The 18,938-nt window shown below is 48.1% G+C and overlaps 1 protein-coding gene across 2 annotated transcripts; it reads left to right on the top strand.

The window, feature by feature from the left end:
• The first annotated feature begins 981 nt into the window (after positions 1-981).
• On the top strand, positions 982-11,280 carry LOC118795868 (procollagen galactosyltransferase 2-like). 2 transcript variants are annotated; one of them, XM_036554623.1, is made up of 12 exons: positions 982-1,184; positions 6,320-6,430; positions 6,813-6,930; positions 7,408-7,542; positions 7,691-7,895; positions 8,525-8,644; positions 9,201-9,274; positions 9,438-9,544; positions 9,744-9,876; positions 10,247-10,374; positions 10,462-10,668; positions 10,966-11,280. In XM_036554623.1, exons 1-12 carry the CDS (start codon positions 1,069-1,071, stop codon positions 11,237-11,239), a joined length of 1,728 nt encoding a protein of 575 aa, XP_036410516.1. In that variant the 5' UTR covers positions 982-1,068; the 3' UTR covers positions 11,240-11,280. The 2 variants fall into 2 exon arrangements, with proteins under 2 accessions (XP_036410516.1, XP_036410514.1); XM_036554621.1 differs by having other exon boundaries at positions 1,069-1,184; positions 8,525-8,655; positions 9,209-9,274.
• The last annotated feature ends 7,658 nt before the right edge of the window (positions 11,281-18,938 follow it).

Genomic DNA, 18,938 nt, shown 5'->3' with positions numbered 1-18,938 from the left:
AAAGATGAGGAAAAAGAGCAGCAGCAACACAATTATTTAAAGGAATACTTAAATCTGAGACCCATTTTTAAGCTTGGGTCAAGGTCTTCAAGGAGTTATTGGCGACGACTGTTACAATGGCAACCAATACACTGCGCATAAAAACAGAAGAAGCAAAAGTACAAGAAAGGGGTTCATTTCAAAACTAACACAGGATGCAGCAAAACAAGACACAAAACTAAATCAACCTGTCTACTCTGTGCTCTTCAGCCACACAGCTGTATTTAATATACCTCCAATCAGGCAGGTGTGGCTCATTAGCCAATGGCTGGACACATTCACACAGACAGCCAGCTTTAAATTGCACTGATGAAATTAGATCAAATGGATAAAATGGTCCATAATATCTGACAGGATCCTGTAAACACATTTATAAATACCTTTGAACAATATCAATGAAGCACATTACCAATTCAAAACAAAAACAATGAATTTCAGGGATAGGCAGTTCAACACAGATAAAGTCTCCTTCACGATACCTTTGTGATTTATTGCTATAAATTATGCCATTCTTTTCTCTGATAGATTCCACGTTTTTTACTATGCCTTGGTTTTATTCCTTGACTGTACAACACTTTGTAACGCTGTTTTGAAAAGTTATTATAGATATCAACAAAGATTAGTACAGATATGATTTTGGATTTGCTTGGGTGTGATGTTCAGTAACAAAATAATCAATCAGTTTTGGTTGTTAAAGATAAAGTTTGAAATAGGGGGATAGGGATATGTGAAAATTAGGGCCAAGTCAACACACCGTGACTCGAAGCAGTCACGTACCGACACCCCTCCACCCCCTCCCTCCCCTCCGCTCTCTCTCCCTCCTCTCCAGTCGCGCTTGGCTCCTTCACTCCACTTGCGCGCTCACCGAGTCACGGCGGGGCTCAGGTCCGTGCGGTCGGTGTTCTCTGGGAAACCATGCCGTTCGAGGAGAAAGCCTGGCTGCTTTGCACGGTGCTGGTGTCGGTGCTGCTGGTAAGCCGCGCAGAGCTGGTTACTCTTGTGCAGGAACCTGTCCGTCTTGAGTCCCCCATGCTGAAGCCTAAGGTGATGATCACCATCCTAGCTCGCAACGCGGCGCACAGCCTTCCCCACTTCCTCGGCTGCATCGACAGACTGGACTACCCGAAGGATCGGATCGCTATCTGGTAAGAGACAGAGTCAAAAAAATGACTTTTTAACCCCACCAACATCTTTATCTTAGTTGCTCGATCTGCTTACATGTAAGACTGTTTCTTTACGATGTTGCCAGTAGATGCACGTTATCTTTACGGTATGGTGTTTCAGAGAAATAATGAGAACCAGTGGTTGTCAGTGGAGAGCAGCTAGCAGCGGGGGGGCGAGACCTGTTGCTGTTTTACAACGCGCTCCCTAGCGCGTGTCTGCTGGCCCTTAATTGCCGGTTAGACTGAGATTAAAGGGGTTTCGGGATGCCCAGGTGGAGCACTGCATTTTGTTGGTCCGCTGAGGGGAAACGCGGCTGTGTAAAATCCGATCTCAGGTTGTGGTTAGACACTTCGGCGTCTTCTTTCTTTTAAAACCGGTGTTCCTCAAGCGAATGCAACGAGTAATCGGAGATGCTGAGCTGTGATGACAGCCGACGGATCTTGAAGGCTTCAAGTCATGCATGTTCAGATGCGCGGCAGCGAACACGAAATGCGCAAAGAAATATAAATATAAAAGACGTGGATCTGTAGGGGGGCGGGTCCAAGGAAGACATGCCATCAAAATATTTTGGTTATAACTACCTACTGTCTAATCTGCACTGACAGGCCGACGGTCTGCGTATCACAGTTTCCACTGACCCGTCTCATAGCCAGGTGCGCTATATCTGAAGCCAGCTGGAGGCATTCTACTGTAAACCGACTCGGGCTGACAGTATTTTCACCCAAAATACAATATGACTGTAGGTTCATCCAGAGTCCAGGTGAGTAAGGCAGAAGCATGTGCCTTAACTCTGTGTAAAATACCATCAATACACATGTTCTTAATGGGTAGCTTGTGCCTAATTCACCGAACACTAGCTCAATCTACCTACTCTAATGTGGTCTTATTCAACAAAACAGCTCACCCTAGAGGAAAATAAACATTTTAACTGTGTGTATGTGAGAGAGAGAGACAGAGAAAAGGGGAGGTCAGTGTTTGATAATGACCTGAATTCAGTCTCCACCCCACACAGATAACTAGAGGAGTGAAGACCAAACAGAGAGGGGTGAGAAGGACTCTTCACAGCTTTGTGAAAAAATTCAGAGAGAGGGTAGAAGGAGGTTGAGGTAGGGAAAGAGAAGGAGAGAGGGACAGAGAGGGAGGAAGGGAAAGCAGTGAGAGAGGGAGAGGTAGAGAGGAAAGGAGTGTAGGAGTTGCTGCCTGCCTGAGTGTTGCCTGGGGTATAGTCTACATTTAGACAAAATCCATCCTCACTGGAGCTCACCTTTCCCCCTGGGGGCAGTGCAGCAATTGTACAGTGTTATGTGGCTCATTGCAGTGATTGGGTGGGGGAACAGGGTTGAGTGAGGTGATCGGACAGGGGAACGGGGTGAAGTGCAGTGCAGTGTCTGAACAGTGAAATCCAGGCTGTACCAACAGATTATCTCTAGTAACAGAAAGGCATTGGCTGCTCAAAGTAGCTCACAGCGCTGTCCCTGTCAGAAGTGAGTCGAGTTGCATCATACTGTTGTTTGCTACTCTTCCGCTGGTGTACTTGCACTTCCACTCATAGTGCTGCCCTTACATCACACATACCTTTCAAAAGAGCAGTTTATGCCAATGAGGTGTGTGAGCTAGTCTGCAATCAACTAAATTACAGAAGATCTTGGTTTGGTCAGGATTTGTGACTCTATAGGGCTAGGTGTCAGCTTAGCCCATAACTCCCAGGTGAATGAAGTTCATATTTGATTTCGTAAGGGACAATGTGATGACCCAGATGAGTGAAATTTAGCTGTGTTTGTGTCACCGGTGAGACATTTACTCAAAGGTCTGCAGGGAGAGCTGGTGGCTCAGGTCCAGTGGTAGTCTTTCCTGTTACATCTCCCATAATTCTCAGCAGCTCTGAGTTTACCCTGACTGGCAAGACAACTGTATGAACGACAGACGCATATCTCTGTGTTTGTTTTCCCGGACTGTCATGGCAATATCATCCACCACTCACAAACCTGCATCAGAGGCTACAGGTGGGACTGCAGGGTGTGGAAGACCTTTTCTGTGTTGCCATATGGTCCATTGGTGAAAGATCAAGGTCAATGTGCTCCCACACTCTGGAGATGAAGTTGTTGTGACATATCCTAACCATGGTTTAGTGTGATGATTTCACCTTTTGTGAAATTACTGTTTATTGTAACCCACATGTAAACTTTTGATTTTTTATCGTTTAGTCTCAAAGCAGGGGCGTTTCTAGCTATTGAAAAGATCAGGGATTAAGTCAAGTTTGCCTGGGGCTTGTCTTTTTTTTTTTTTTTTGAAGGGAGATCGGCATCGGTTGGTTGGGGAGGTTATATCTACTTGATTACTCCCCCCTGTTCGGACGCTGCAAGTCAAGTTCCTCTCTTTTACACAGTCTGTCTGTGGTTTTGCAATAAACGCCTCCCTTTTCAGGGCGAAAATATTCGGGGCTAGGCTTAAAATATTCAGGGCTATAGCCCCGAATGATCAGACCTAACACCACTGTCTCAGAGCCATGCTTAGTATGATCACAGTCTAAAAACCCTGACCCCATTTCAATGTTTGGCTCATATGATAAACATACATAGTTTTTCAAGCTTGCAGCACTCCACACCTTTTGTCCTGCCATACATATAATGGTGTCCTCATTATGTTGCCTTCATTAATGTGACATGACTACCTCTACTGTTTCCCTTCTCTACAGCTTGTGTGGTATTAGTCCATGAACAGCTACCTGGCTTGGTATGTCTGTGAGACTTTATGGTGAGTGCTGTGTATGTGTGTTTGTGCATATGTGCATGTTGTTTGTGTGTGTACATGCATGAATGTGTACATGTCCCTTTGTGTGTCTGTGTGTGTAAGTGTATCTGTGCATGCATGCATGTGTGTGATTGTGTAAGTGTGTGTCTGTGCATGCATCTGTGTGTTCGTGTAAGAGTGTGTATGTGTCAGTGTGTTTGATTAGAATCAGAGTCCTGGCACTCTGTTAGGCAGCAGGGGTCTGTTCTGTTAAATTGCAGCAGTAAAGCTCTCCTCCCTGGGCCAAAATCTCTCGATCTCACCAGGGCACCACTTCAGAAGAGTGGAAAACAGGGTTGCCAGGTCTCTGTGATATCCCCAATTAAAACCAGCCAAAATGGTCAATTTAAAAACAATGCAATGAAAATTGGATTTTAGTACAGCTGCAAACTGCCCTTTAGTGCAAGCCCTTTCTTTTTCTCCATAAACCTTAAGAAAACGTTGTTCAAACATTCTAGTGTTTATTCCCTCCCTCCTTGCATTCATGTATGATGCAGTTGGTCCTTATTACTGGTTGAATTAGATGCATGCATTTTGTGTTATTATGTGTGGTAATCACCTCACCTCCTGTGATCTTTCAGTCAGAGGTTCATAGCTCCAGTCAGTCAGCAGCAATGCAGAGGCTGTGTGTTGATGTCCATTGTGGAGATCGGATAGACACAGGAGCAGGGGGTGGGAGAGACAGGGTGGGTGTGTACTGGGACGAGCACGCTTCCACAGGTCCCACATCCTGACATGTGGCGTCCACATGCTGTCGTAAGAGGAAAGGGGATCGCTTCGGGCCTGAAAGCAACAAGCCAGAGACTTACTGTAAACTTCAAAGGGGAGAGTGGGAGAGTGTGTGTCCAGCTCTCTCTTCGCAGGTCATAACTGTAGCCTATTGTGGATTGACTGTCTCTCTCATACATACACAAATTCACCACTCCCTCTCTCTCTCTCTCTCTCTCTCTCTCTCACACACACACACACACACACACACACACACACACTCTGATCTATGATATGGGACTGTTCCCAGGTGAGGGGTGTGTGTATAAAGTGCAAAGCAGACACTGCCCCCTCCCACCCTACCCTCCTAATCCCACTTACTCAGGGAAACTGAGCGGAAATTATGTGGCCTGGAGACAGTAGGAACAGCAGAGCTGCGTGCACAGAATATGAAAGAACAGCCTGTTTCTTACACACACACACACACACACACACACACACACACACACACACACACACACACACACTCATACTCTCTTACACATGCATCCACACACACAAGCATGCATGCATGCACACAGGCACACAAACGCACTCACTCTTGCACACATGGACACGTAACCACACACACACACACACACACTCACACATATGCATTCTCTCTTACACATGCAAGCATGCATGCACACAGACGCACAAACACACTCAACATGACACAAAAAAACACACACACACACACACACACACACACACAGAATTTGCCCTGTGGCCTACCAGGCTCTGCCTTCAGCTGCATTGGTTCAACGTGGTGCTCTGTTATGCCATATCATAATGTGTCAGCCCATTGGTATCTCTATTGGTACGGTCTGTGCTATAACACTGGAGTCTGGATGATGAGGCTTTATAAGGAAAATTCCAGAACTCATCGGCAAGGTCCAATTGTGTGATGGGGAGTGGAGTGGAGGGGGTGGGGTGCCGGTCGTTGTGCTATTGGGCATGATGTGTCCATAAACAGCATGTTCAAATTACCACATAGTGCAACAATGCACCCACCACCACCCCCTCCAGATTTTCAGTTCTCACAGGGCCATTGTTATAGATTAGAAACACAGCAGTGTGTTTCAGAGATGCCACTGTGGTTTTAAAAGCCTCTGCTGTCAACCAACAGGCTAGCATCTCACTGTGGTTCTACCAGAGGCAGGGGGCTGTATTGGTGGTATGTTACAGTAAGGCAGTGTGCAGGGTCAATGCATTATGTTGTTTTGATGCATTGTATTCAATGTTGTGCTTATGTAATGTTGTGATATGTTATAAGGGTCAGATACATTGTTAATGTGTAGAAATTGTTGTGCTGTGAAATGTCACAATGTCACGCTAATGGAGTGTGCTGTGTAGAGATGTCGTCCCGCATGCATCATCTACATAATTACGTCATGTTTATGAAGCGTGCTATGTAGATATATTAATGCCACATGCTGTGTAGCTATGTTGTGTTTATGCAACATCCTGCATGTACAGTGTGTTGTGTCAGCGCAGTGTGCTGTATAGATATGTTGTCGTTATCCGCTCAGCTCGCTGTTCAGATATGTCGTGCTAGTATGGCGTGTTCCTGTTTCAGGGCAGCGGCTGACCACAGTGTGGATAACAGCACAGCCATGCTGCGGGAGTGGCTTCAGAGGGTGCAGGGCCAGTACCACCACGTGGAGTGGAGACCCATGGAGGAGCCTCGGTGAGTGGGCACACCCGGAGAGTGCTCAGCTGCTTACATCTGTTGCCATCTCGTGTGTGAGTGTGTGTTTGTAGAGGAAAACCCCTCTGGTTTCTGGTAATGACCCCCAGGGAGAGTGTTCAGCTGAGTGCACAGCAAAAACACTTAAGTCAATGGCCCTTACAGCCCAGGTTTATGTTATGTCCAACCATACGCTTACCCTGGGTTTTGTTCTCTCATAGAACTACACCAGCTGCCTTTATCATCAGTGTCCCCCTAACCCCGCCCCCTGAACGATCTCTCAGACACTTCAGCTACAATGAGCTCAGCTCAGGTCAGTCATACAGAAACAGAGCACTGCGTGGTAACCTTCCTGTCTGACGGTGGTGCCCCTCTCCGTCAGGTCCTACGCGGATGAGCTGGGGCCGAAGCACTGGCCGGCCTCGCGCTTCACCCACATCATGAAGCTGAGACAGGCAGCCCTGAGAGCAGCCCGGCAGCAGTGGGCCGACTACATGCTGGTGAGCATCCACAGCCAGGAGTGCACGCCACACAGCCTTATTGGCAGGATGTCATTCATTCTAGCGTGTGTTCTGTAGATGTTATTTTAGATATATGCATAAGTAAGCTTAAACACTGTGTAGTTTTTAAATATGCATTAGTAATGTGAAATATTGTATGTCATTTTTTCAGGTATGCATTAGTAATAGTCTTAAAGAAATTCCATATTCTTAAATTCTTCCATTCTGAAACGCTTCTCTTCTTGTTGAAATAATAAAAGAAGGTAAGTCATGGGAATATGATGGGTTTTTAAGACTACAGTGCATTAATGAGACAAATAATGTATTACATATACAATTTTTTATAACTGTTTAGAGCATTCAAATATTTCCCATGATTTCACATTTAAATAAAAGTTGGTGGTCTAATAGTGGGAACAGTGTGTGACTGTGAGGCAAGTGTCCATGTGGTGTGATGGTGCCTTTATTTGCTCCCAGTTTGTGGACAGCGACAACCTCCTAACGAACCCCCGTGTCCTGACATTGATGATGGCCGAGAACCTGACGCTGGTGACTCCCATGCTGGAGTCTCGAACCCTGTACTCCAACTTCTGGTGTGGCATGACCTCTCAGGTGCTCTGTGCTGTGATCCCTCTCCTTCAGTAGGGCTCTGCAACCAAAGACTCTGTTTCTCCTTCGGCTTCGCCCATCCTCTGTTGTTACGGTGATGATAGAATATGTATCGTCTTCCTCCTCCTCTCTTCCTCCCGCTCTCCCTCAGGGGTACTACAAGCGCACCCCCGACTACATTCCCATTCGCCAGTGGAAGCGGCCCGGCTGCTTCCCGGTTCCCATGGTGCACTCCACCTTCCTGCTGGACCTGCGGCGGCAAGCAAGCCGAGCCCTGGCCTTCCACCCGCCGCACCCTGACTACAGCTGGAGCCTGGATGACATCATGGTGTTCGCCTTCTCTGCACGGCAGGCAGGTCAGAGGAACACAAGGTCACCACAGTCACGTGTCCATCCGCACCCAGGCACAGCAAGGAACATTGTTGTGTTTGAGTTTCACTGGTTCTGACCAATGGGAATGCTTTCATCTGACACGCCCCCCCAATCTGGCCAATGGGAAGGCCCAGGAGTGGTAGTGCAATTGCTCCTTGTCTCTCATGCAGGGAGAGAGGAGACCATGATGTGCCGAGTCTGTACACAGTGACTCTACACCAAATGGTGGCTAATGGGGAACGATATGGGATGTTGCTATAATTGGTTCCATCTGCCCACCTGCAGAGACTGTTTGAAGTTTTCTGCTAAATTCGGTTAATGGCCTGTACAGAGCTTGAGAGGAGGGAATACAAACAGCACACACACAAACAGGTTTGGACACACATGTGTGCACACATTTACTCACACAAACAGACACACAGACTCCAATACACATACACAAACACACACACACACACACACACACACACACGCACACACAAACACACAAACACACAAACACACAAACACACGCACACACGCACACACAAACACACAAACACACGCACACACACACACACACACACACACGCACACACAGCCCCTGTCTTATTTATGGTATGCCTGTATGCAGATGTGCAGATGTACGTGTGCAACAGAGAGCATTATGGGTATCTGCCAGTGCCCCTGAAGGCCCATCAGACTCTGGAGGAGGAAGTAGAGAGCTGTGCTCACACCATCACAGAGGCCATGAGTAAGTACTCCATCTCTGCTCATGCTGAGTCTATCACAGAGGCCATGAGTATGCGTGTCCCTTCTTCACTCTCTCTGACCTGGGTTCCCTTTTTGCTTGAGACCCTCCACTCCTTCATGCCCTCATTCTCTGTTTCCCTCTCTCTCGCCATATCTCTCCCTCCCAGCTCACCTCCTGTACAATCCCCTCTCTGTCCTGTCAGCCAGCTCTCTCTCACAGAGCTGACAGAAGTCTCACTGCCCTGTGATTGGCTCGCGCTCTTAGTCTCAGATCTTTCTCTCTGTTGTTGTCGCTTGGGTCAGGAGAGACCACCGCCAGTGCTGGATTGGCCCGCTGGCTCAGTCTCAGATGTCTTGAGGGAACGGTATGAATTAACCCTGTTGTGTGAGCAATTTGAATTCCCCTCTAATTCAGCAGAACTGGGATCCGAGCCTGCGCCCCTCCGCTAAGTTACGCTCAAATTCATGTATGCGTGTGCGAGAGGGTGTGAGCGGGTGTGTTTGGGAATGTGCTCCATGGTTTTCCACTGTAGATGATCCCCGGTTTTTTCCTCCAGTCGAAGACCCGCTGGAGCCATCACAGTACCTGCACGTTCCCCCAAAACCTCAGGACAAGATGGGCTTTGACGAGGTAACATTCCCGCCCTTTCTCTGCATCAAATGCATATGTGGCTAACCCTGTAAAAATCTCAGAATCAGATAGAAGGCACAGTTACTGAATGAGTGCTGGAGTGGTGTGCTGTGATCGGTTTTCATTAATTGGGCATTCTGGCTCCCTCTCTCACGCCTCTCAGATCTTCCTGATCAACCTGAAGCGGCGGCTGGACCGCCGGCAGAGGATGCTGAGGACGCTGGAGGTGCTGGGCATCGAGGCCACGCTGATAGAGGCGGTGGATGGCAAGTACGACACGCTGGCACGTGACAGGCCGCCCGCACGCCCGCAGGGGACGCCCCTCAGTGTGTTAACTCTACTCACATTGTCCCTCTGACTCTCTGCTGTATCTCCTTTGTCTTAATTGTCCCTCTGTGACTCCCTACTGAGTCTCCTCCCTAACTCACTTTAATTCTCCCTCTGCTGTCTCTCCTTCTTCGTCTCTCAGGGCTCTGAACTCGTCTCAGCTGCAGGCCCTGGGTATAGACATGTTGCCGGGATACAAGGACCCGTACTCTGACCGTGTGCTGACCCGTGGGGAGATCGGCTGCTTCCTCAGCCACCATCACATCTGGACACAGGTACACACACCTGGGCACAGGCACATACCCATGGACACAAGTACAAACAATTCAACATAGCAATAGCACACCCATCTGGACATGCACACTGTATCCCTACCAGCCACCAGCACTCCTATCTCTACCAGCTAGCTTGTACCTTGTTGGCCAACTATTGAAACTTGGTCACGCAGCACTTCTAATATTGTTGACTCCTTATATGGCTTTTTGCTTGTGTCGTTCTCTGCCTCACTTGAGAGTCGCTTTGGATAAAAGCGTGTGCCAAATAAATAAAAGTAAATGTAAATGATGTATAGTCATTAGTTCCACTGGATCCATTAGTCCTCTCATGCACACCCTGTCTGTCCCCTGTGGTATGTGCTGTCCCCAGGTGGTGGAGCGGAGGCTGCAGCGGGTTCTGGTCCTGGAGGACGATGTGAGGTTTGAGCCCAGGTTCCGGAGCCGGCTGCTGGCTATCATGGAGAACGTGGAGCATGTGCAGCTGGACTGGGACCTCATGTGAGGACGAGACAGGCGCACCAACCGACGCACAGGTGCACACGGCCGGCTGGCCCCCGAGTCCTAAACCGCGCCTCTCTCTTTCAGATACGTGGGGCGCAAACGGCTGCAGGTGAAGCAGCGTGAGCAGGCGGTGGAGGGCGTGAGTAACCTGGTGGTGCCCGACTACTCCTACTGGACCCTGGGCTATGCTCTATCACTGCAGGGCGCCACCAAACTAGTGCACGCTCAGCCCTTCGGCAAGATGCTGCCCGTCGACGAGTTTCTGCCTGTGATGTTCAACAAGCACCCCAAGTAAGCGCCAGACAGACAGACACATACTCTCCTTATACTGCAATTCTCTCCTTCAGCATGTATGATCCCCTCTCAAGGTCAATAGGCTGCATGGGTCAGGGTTCAGAAGTCAGGGGTCAGAAGTCATGGTTCAGTTTGATTCAGATGTGGTTCAATGGCTGTGTTCAGTTATATTGTTATTGTCTGAATGGAGTCCTCATCTAGACGGGTTATGTCAGATTTAAGTCACCCTGCATGTGGAGTGTGTGTCTAAGACCTCCTCCCTCCCCTCCACCTCCCCCTCCCCATGTGTCTCAGAGAGGAGTACATGGAGCACTTTGAGCCGCGGGACCTGCGGGCGTTCTCAGTGGAGCCGCTGCTCCTGTTCCCCACGCACTACACCGGCGAGCCCGGCTACATCAGCGACACAGAGACCTCCACCATCTGGGACAACGAGGCAGTGAGCACAGACTGGGACCGGGAGCACATCCACAAAACCGGCAAACAGGGAGACATCCACCCCACAGCCCAGAACAGCGTCACTGGAGACGCGCCTTCTCCTGCTGCCCGCTCCAGCCGAGACGAACTCTGACGCCCATGGAGAGAGACTCTTAAACACACACACACATACACACATTAACATGCATACACACAGACATACACACAAACACACACACACACACACACACACACACACACATTAATATGCATACACACAGACAATCATACACACGGACGCTGACACACATTCATTAATATATGCACACATTCACTGAGTGACACGCACACAAACAGCAGCATTCTTGTGAACTCTGCTTAAATCCGCAGCGCAGCAGTGCAGCTGAAATTAAATGCCAGTACAGCAGTCAGGGAGCAGCAGTGCACTTGGATACCACTAGGGGGCAATGTTTTTTTGGAATCCTCACTGTTCTCTGGGGTCCGAGGATCACTATATGCTGAGGGTCCCCCACCACTGGAGCACAGTGGAGCAGAGTATCTCACACTGGAACACGCAGGAAGTTACACTGGGACACACAGGAAGTTACATCGATGGAGGCAGGGAAATGCTGACAAAAAAAGACAGCTGAGGTTTTATTTATGAGATTCTTACTGATGTAAATTTGCATTAATTGTGGATGTGGCCAGCCCTGCAAATAAACGATAACTGTATGACAACATGTGAATACATGTGTTCTTCAGACCCAGTACAGCGTGTGTGTGATTATAATTATGTGCGTGTGTGTGTGTGTGGGAGTGGCAGTACTGTGATTTTTGTTGCTTTAGTGTGACCATCTCTGTGTGTCTGTCCACCCCTGTATACCTCTTTACGGCGTATGTCTTTCTACATGACAGTGGTAAGGAGCATGGCTTGCAACTGAAAGGTTGTTGGTTTGATTCCCTGGTGAGGTACCACTGTTGCACCCTTAGGCAAAGTACTTATCCAGCTGTATAAGTGAATAAGATGTAAAAACTGTAAGCTTTGAAAGTCTGTTTGTGTAAGAGCATGTGCTAAGCAACCAATAATGCTGTGAGAGGAGAGAGGCATTATGCTGCCCTCTGCTGTTCAAATTGGGTATTGTCAGATGCTGTCCCGGATCAGTAGCATAGGAAATCCATCCCTTTTTATCACTCTCTGCGTGTTTTGGTACAGGCAGATTCACTGAAGCGCTGACACTGAAGCGTACCAGGGCACTGCTGCAGTTTCAGCAGCCTGCCCTGCACCCTCTCTGCATCAGCAGGTTGAATGACGTTGTTCCTCTAATGGCCTGAGGAGGGCAGTGTGCTAACATGACCCTACCATCACTTACACCCACAAGTTGTAGTGTTGTCCTAAGTGATGGCACCATGCATCAGATATGGTTGATATAATATAACCTCTCTCTACCATTCTCTCTCTCTTCAGCTCGATTTAAATTGCTTTATTGCCATGGCAAAGATATATTTGTGTTGTAGATAAGAAACCAATGGAGACATTAAAACATGAAGGTAATTACAGGGCAACCAGAGGGCAATCAAAAGAATAAATCAATGAAATGCACACTGACGTCAGCTCTGGATAGGAGGGGTCTGTTGAGTGCCATGCCTTCCCTGAACTCAAGGCTTTGTGAGGGAGGAAGAGGGAGGGAGGGATAGCAAAAGAGAAACCATAGGAATTATGTCATTGGTTGGGCTGGAGTTGTGAGGGCAGACAGATGAACGCCAACTCCACGCAGTCACTGGGATCAGTTCGCGGAAGCGGGGTTCACATCAGCAGCAAATCTGGACCAGGAGGACTCGATCAACGGACTTCATTACCAGAGAATACATGGAAGGAATTATGAACTGGTAATACAGCTGTTTCTACGGGAGGAGGAAGGCAAACTAACAAGCAAGGGAGTGAGTGAGAGAGAGAGAGAGATAGAGAGAGTAGAAGAGCTCCACCGGGGCTCTCACCCTGTTCTGTGTAGGGAAATATGCTCTGCCCATCAGTGCAGAGAAAGGGCGGGGCTCGGACCATGGCTCTGTGATGTCACAGCTGCTGTGGCCCCCAGCCCCACACGCCCGGGAGCCAGAGAGTGGCCTGCTCGAGGGGGAGGGAGGCGTGTCCCTGCAGAGATACCAGCTCCGGTCTCCAGACAGCGGCCCCTCACACTGGGTCAGTCCCTCATGTTCCTGTCTCCCTCTGTCTGCCTGTCTGTCCCTTTCCCTGTATGTCTGTCACTGTGTGCCTCAGAAGTTCTGTTCTGATTAGCCAGATGCAGCAGGTCCCTCTCGAACACATCTGCACGGTTGAGACAAGCTCCTCATAATCAGAAACAGGCTGAAAATTTGTTTTTTCTGTATATGAAATACTGGATCACACTGTGACATAGGCTGTGTGTGTGAGAGCATGGGTATGCGTTACTGTTTTTGTTGTGTGTATGTTCAGAGACTGTGTGTTTGTCTGTTGAAGAATTTACATTTACATTTATTCATTTGGCATATCATCTTATCCAGGGCCATTTAAGAAGTGCTCCTGTTACAGGGTGCACAGTCTTACACTTTTTCCAATGTGTTTTGGGGTGGGGGGTGGGGGGGGGGGGGGTAAGAAGTGATAGAGAGCTCACTGTGTACATGAAGGTTTTGTATGAATGTGTATGCGTGTGTGTGTGTGTGCATGTGTGTGTGTGTTTGTGTGTGTGTGTGCATGTGTGTGTGTTTGTGTGTGCACCATGCTTCTCCCTCAGTCCTTGCTGGTGTCTGGGCTGATGTATGCAGTGGGAGAGACCTCCGAGAGCTTCCATTATTCACAGGCTCTCCCACGGGCTGCTGCCCTGCCCCCTGCTGGGTGACAGAGGTGTCACAGCATGTCTGCATTCTGGAACACCTGTCCCCATGGAGATCTGTCACTGTGTGTTTGGAATCCTGCTGCTCAAATTCCATGCCAGCTTTTCCTGTAATGTTGCCTTTTTCTCTCCTTCTGCCCCTTTATTTCACAGTTCCTCTCCCTCTCTCCTCTGTACTCTGTCTCTCTCAGTCCTGTTCTACATTCTAATAAATAAACACTTGCATCCAGGGAACAATCAGTGCTTATTCATGGCCTAAAACAAGCATTGTTTGGCTGACTGTCCCCTTCCCCTATGCAGTCTTTTGCAGACCCTTTCTCTCTCTTTCTTTCCCCCTTTATCTTTCTCTCTCTCATAGTCCGTTCCTCAGATTGAAGGAGATCCTGCTTTGAAATGTGCGTAGTTACATATCAGCTATCTGGTCAATAAACTGTGCTTTGATTGCCCTGTGTTTTTTGCTTGGTGACGAGAAATGGACCAAAGTGCACCTCACAAGGTGTGTAAGAGCTGAGAAGTGGTCTGCTTGATCAGACCTGAAGAGTCGTAAAGGCAGATACGGAGCGGCTCCACCCATGAGACAGGGAATACGCTGTACCTACAGAGAAACAGAACAGTACACCCCAGAGATACTGATCCCGGGTCAGTAAACTCTGATTGATGGTCGGTACATGCACAGAACATTGCAGCGGCCAACTGCAATAAACCTGCAGCCTAAAGCTGTCAATTAAACAGTAGGGGCAACATGGCAATGCCGAAGGTCAGTCAAAAAAGCACAAACAACTGACCTGAGTGCAGCCTGAGAGCAGGCGTGGATGGAGATTCATGTGGAGAGAGGAGTGTGTCCTTTTCTCCTCCTTTTTCTTGCATTGTTTGCTCATCAGTGATTCTGCTCTCACAACACTAACGTTTTCCCTCCACTTTCCTGATTTGTAAAGTGTGTATGTGTATATAGAAATATGGGTGCCAGCTGTAGGGTTCTGTCAGAAACACACACTGCTATCCTCCTCCTCCCTAAAACAGCTGGTGCATGAGTACTTATTTCGTAACCAGGTAGGGGCTCCCTAGGTCCACCCAGTGGTCAGCATGTAATGGTCAGACAGTGTGCAGTGAGTGTGTGCATGTGAGCATAACTGTCAAAGGAAAACTGCTATTGCAGGAGGAGTAATACTGTACTGTAGCAGACAGAAGTAGTTCACTGTATTAAGTTGAGTATCAGTGGTGCTGCAGTTCAAGGGAACTTACACTGATGTAAAGTCAGTAGGTACTCCTGCTAACTCTGTGTGTCTGTAGTGCTGATAATTCAGTGTGTCTGTAGTCCTGATAGCTCAGTAACAATTTAGTGAAATTTAACACAGGCAGACGCAGGGAGGGAGAGATTAAGGGTTTGAGACAATGTGATTAGATATGAAACAGAAAAACAACTCAGTACCTTTATGATAGAAAAAGTATGATCAGTTACTTTAGTTTCTTACAGGAACATGATCCAAAGGTATGATTAATTAAACTGTTAAATTGCTCCTCTGAGCCAATACAAAACCCAGTGTGCCCCCTGCTGGACACCTCAAGCCTCACCCTATCGAATGCACTTTTTGTAAGTCTCTTTGAATTAAGGCCTCTGCTAGATAAGAATAGATAAGTGTAAATGTCAGTGATGTCATGAAAACAGATGTTCTACAGTTAAAAACAATCAAGAAGCGCAATAAAACATACAGCACTGCACTAGATTAGGTCAGATCTGAGTTATGACTGGCTCAGGGGAGCCCAGATGTGGTCTGAAGAAGTGGGTCTTCAGTGTGCAGGGGAGACTGGCCAGCAGCTGAACTGTCCCGATGGCTCTGGGAACATACTACTCCACTGGCAGAATTCTATGTAGGTAGGGACAGAAGGTCTGGTAGGATTTAGTGCAGTTCTCAGTTCAAGGACGTGAAGGGCATCTGGCTGCCATCATGCTGAGATTCTGACTGGATCTCCTGCGTCTTGAGTATTGACTGGCTGTACCATTCGTCAGCTTCTCTTCTTGGAACTTTTAGTCCCATCCTGTGCTCATGGTTCATAGCTTGTGACACAGAGAGAAGGGTGGTCCCTGTATCGCTTATAGCTGTGCATGCTGGTTTCACCAAATTCTCCCTCCCTGTTCCAGGATCAGTGTTCCTGTGTCTATATAACTTCTCTCCCTGCTTCTCAGACAGTGTTCTGGTTTACGCGGAGCACGTCTTCCTTTTCCAGGGTCAGGTGTGAGGACAGCGGGAGTAGTACAGCTGGAGGGCAGCAGACAGGGAGTGGGAGATTTTCTTGGAATTTGTCTTTCCCTGCAGCAGGGTAATAACAGCTGTCTGCTCCTAATGGTTATGTCCTGTCATGTCTCTCCATGCAGTTGACAATGATGGAACTCGGGCCTGCTGAAAGGTACACTGGGAAATGGAGTCCAGATATGGAAGGAGTAGGCCATAGACTAAACTCTCCTTAACACCTTTCTAAAAAAGAGTAATAGCACCACAGTTTACAGTGCAGTAATGTTCCCCAAACACATTTCACAACACGACCCCTGAATTTAATGTTGTATTGTTATTATAAGGATTTATAATATCAGCTGGGTTTTATTGGATGTCTGACTTTACTTTGCCAGCAAAGTGAGAGACCAAATGTAGTATTAATCAAGGCCCAGCATAGACTCAGTACTGCAGTGCGTGCACCTATATGAGATATATGTGTGTGTGTGTGTGTGTGTGTGTTTGTGTATATGTGTATTTGTGTGAATCTGAATCAAGCTCAGCAGCAACAGTGGCGTTTGGTACTGTTGTTGTTATGTAGAATGATGACATCACTCTCCCCCTTGAGAGCAGCTGTCCTCCCAGGCAACCGGGGGTCGTGACCTCTCCCATAGCTGGCTGATGCTTCCCAGACACCTGTCTCCATGGAGATGGATGCACGCAGCAGGCGGGGAGGCCTGGGAACTGGCCCTGAGCCAGCAGAGAGGGAGAAAGAGAGAGGTGCCCTGAACACCCGCCTGGCCCTCTGTCTCGGCCTGTCTGCACAGTTACAGGCTCTGTCTGCGCAGTTACAGGTTCTGTCTGCGCAGTTACAGGCTCTGTCTGCGCAGTTACAGGCTCTGTCTGTGCAGTTACAGGCTCTGTCTGCACAGTTACAGGTTCTGTCTGCGCAGTTACAGGTTCTGTTTGCAAGTCCTGCACAACTGCAATTGTCAGACATGAATACACGGCCACAGAGATCATGCCTGTGACATCATCCCTGTCATATGTATGATGCAATTTGACACACATTAAAGAGGCACAATATGTCAGTGTTTGTGGTGCATGATCACCCCGTCCTGTACTCTCACAGTAAACCAGTTGGTCTGAGGCTCTTCAGGACTCTATACTGTAGACTACTGTACACTATATGGCCAAAAGTATGTGGACACCCCTCCTAATTACTGAGTTCAGGTGTTTCAGCCACACCAATTGTTAACAGGTGCATAAAATCAAGCACATAACCATGCAATCTCCATAGACTAACCTTGGCGGTAGAATGGGTTATACTGGAGAGCCCAGTGATTTTATCGTGGCACTGTCATAGGATGCCATCTTTGCCACAAGTCAGTTCACAAAATTTCTGTCCTGCTAGATCTGCCCCGGTCAACTGTAAGCGTCTAGGAGCAACAACAGCTCAGCCACGAAGCGGTAGACCACGCAAACTTACAGAGCGGGGCCGCCGATTGCTGGAGTGCATAGCATGTAAAAACCGCCTATTTTCTGTTGAATCACTCACTACAGAGTTTCAAACTGTCTCTGGCTGCAACATCAGCACAAGAACTGTGTGTCGGGAACTTCATGAAATGGGTTTCCATGGCCGAGCAGCTGCACACAAGCCCAACATCACTATGCGCAATGACAAGCGACGGCTGGAGTGGTGCAAAGCACACCGCCACTGGACTCAGTGGAGACGCGTTCTCTGGAGTGATGAATCACACTTCACTATCTGACAGTCCGATGGATGAATCTGGGTTTGGCAGATGCCAGGAGAGCGCTAACTACTGGAATGCACAGTACCTACTAGGTGGAGGAGGGATAATGGTCTGGGGCTGTTTTTCAGGGTTTGGGCTAGGCCCCTTAGTTACAGTGAAGGGTAACATAAATGCTACAGCATACAGACATTTTAGACAATTGTTTGCTTCCAACTTTGTGGCAACAGTTTGGGGAAGGTCCTTTCCTGTTCTAGCATGACTGTGCCCTGTGCACAAAGCAAAGTCCATAAAGACATGGTTTGACGAGTTTGGTGTGGAGGAACTCCAGTGGCCTGCACAGAGCCCTGACCTCAACCCCACTGAACACCTTTGGGATGAATGCCAATTGCGAGCCAGGCCTTCTTGTTCAACATCAGTGCCTGATCTCACAAATGCTCTTTTGGCTTAATGGCCACAAATTCCCACAGACAAACTCCAAAATCCTGTGGGAAGCCTTCCCAGAAGAGTGGAGGCTGTTATAGCTGCAAAGGGGGAGGGGGCAACTCCATATTAATGCCCATGGTTTTGGAATGGGAAGTCCAATAATCTCATATGGGTGTGATGGTCATGCGTCCACATACTTTTGGCCATATAATGTATGTTGCTGAGTTTACCTTAATTGATAGTGAAGTGTAGGAGGTGTATATGCAGCAGGTGGAAGCAGAAATCTCTGCTCTGATGCAGACAGGGGCAGTCACAGCACAGGTCACTCAGTCACTGTGAAGGCTGCATTGCGTAAAGACTGAAGTTGTCGCTCCTGGTGGTGTTTCCAGGTTAACTAGGCTGAGTCAGGGAAAAGCTGCCTCTCATCTGTCCTATATGTTGCGTCAGTTTGAGCAGCTCAAGAACGCTGCTAAGCGTGAGCAAAGTGATGGGCACAATGTACAAAGTACACACACACATGTATTACGCATGCACATGTATGTGCACGAACATGTCAGCTATTCTTTATTGTCTTCTCACCGGCGTAATACACAAATATT

Source organism: Megalops cyprinoides, chromosome 20 (genome assembly GCF_013368585.1).
Source record: "Megalops cyprinoides isolate fMegCyp1 chromosome 20, fMegCyp1.pri, whole genome shotgun sequence".
NCBI lineage: Eukaryota > Metazoa > Chordata > Actinopteri > Elopiformes > Megalopidae > Megalops > Megalops cyprinoides.
Note: the sequence above shows the minus strand (reverse complement) of the source record. Positions and strands in the feature narration are given on the sequence as shown.

Bases quoted from the DNA above. Each gene is read 5' to 3' on its own strand.
- LOC118795868 (XM_036554621.1), top strand. From the start codon at position 1,069: ATGCTGAAGCCTAAGGTGATGATCACCATCCTAGCTCGCAACGCGGCG. The intron at 1,185-6,319 runs GTAAGAGACAGA...TTCCTGTTTCAG, and splicing joins AAGGATCGGATCGCTATCTG to GGCAGCGGCTGACCACAGTG. The intron at 6,431-6,812 runs GTGAGTGGGCAC...CCTCTCCGTCAG, and splicing joins AGACCCATGGAGGAGCCTCG to GTCCTACGCGGATGAGCTGG.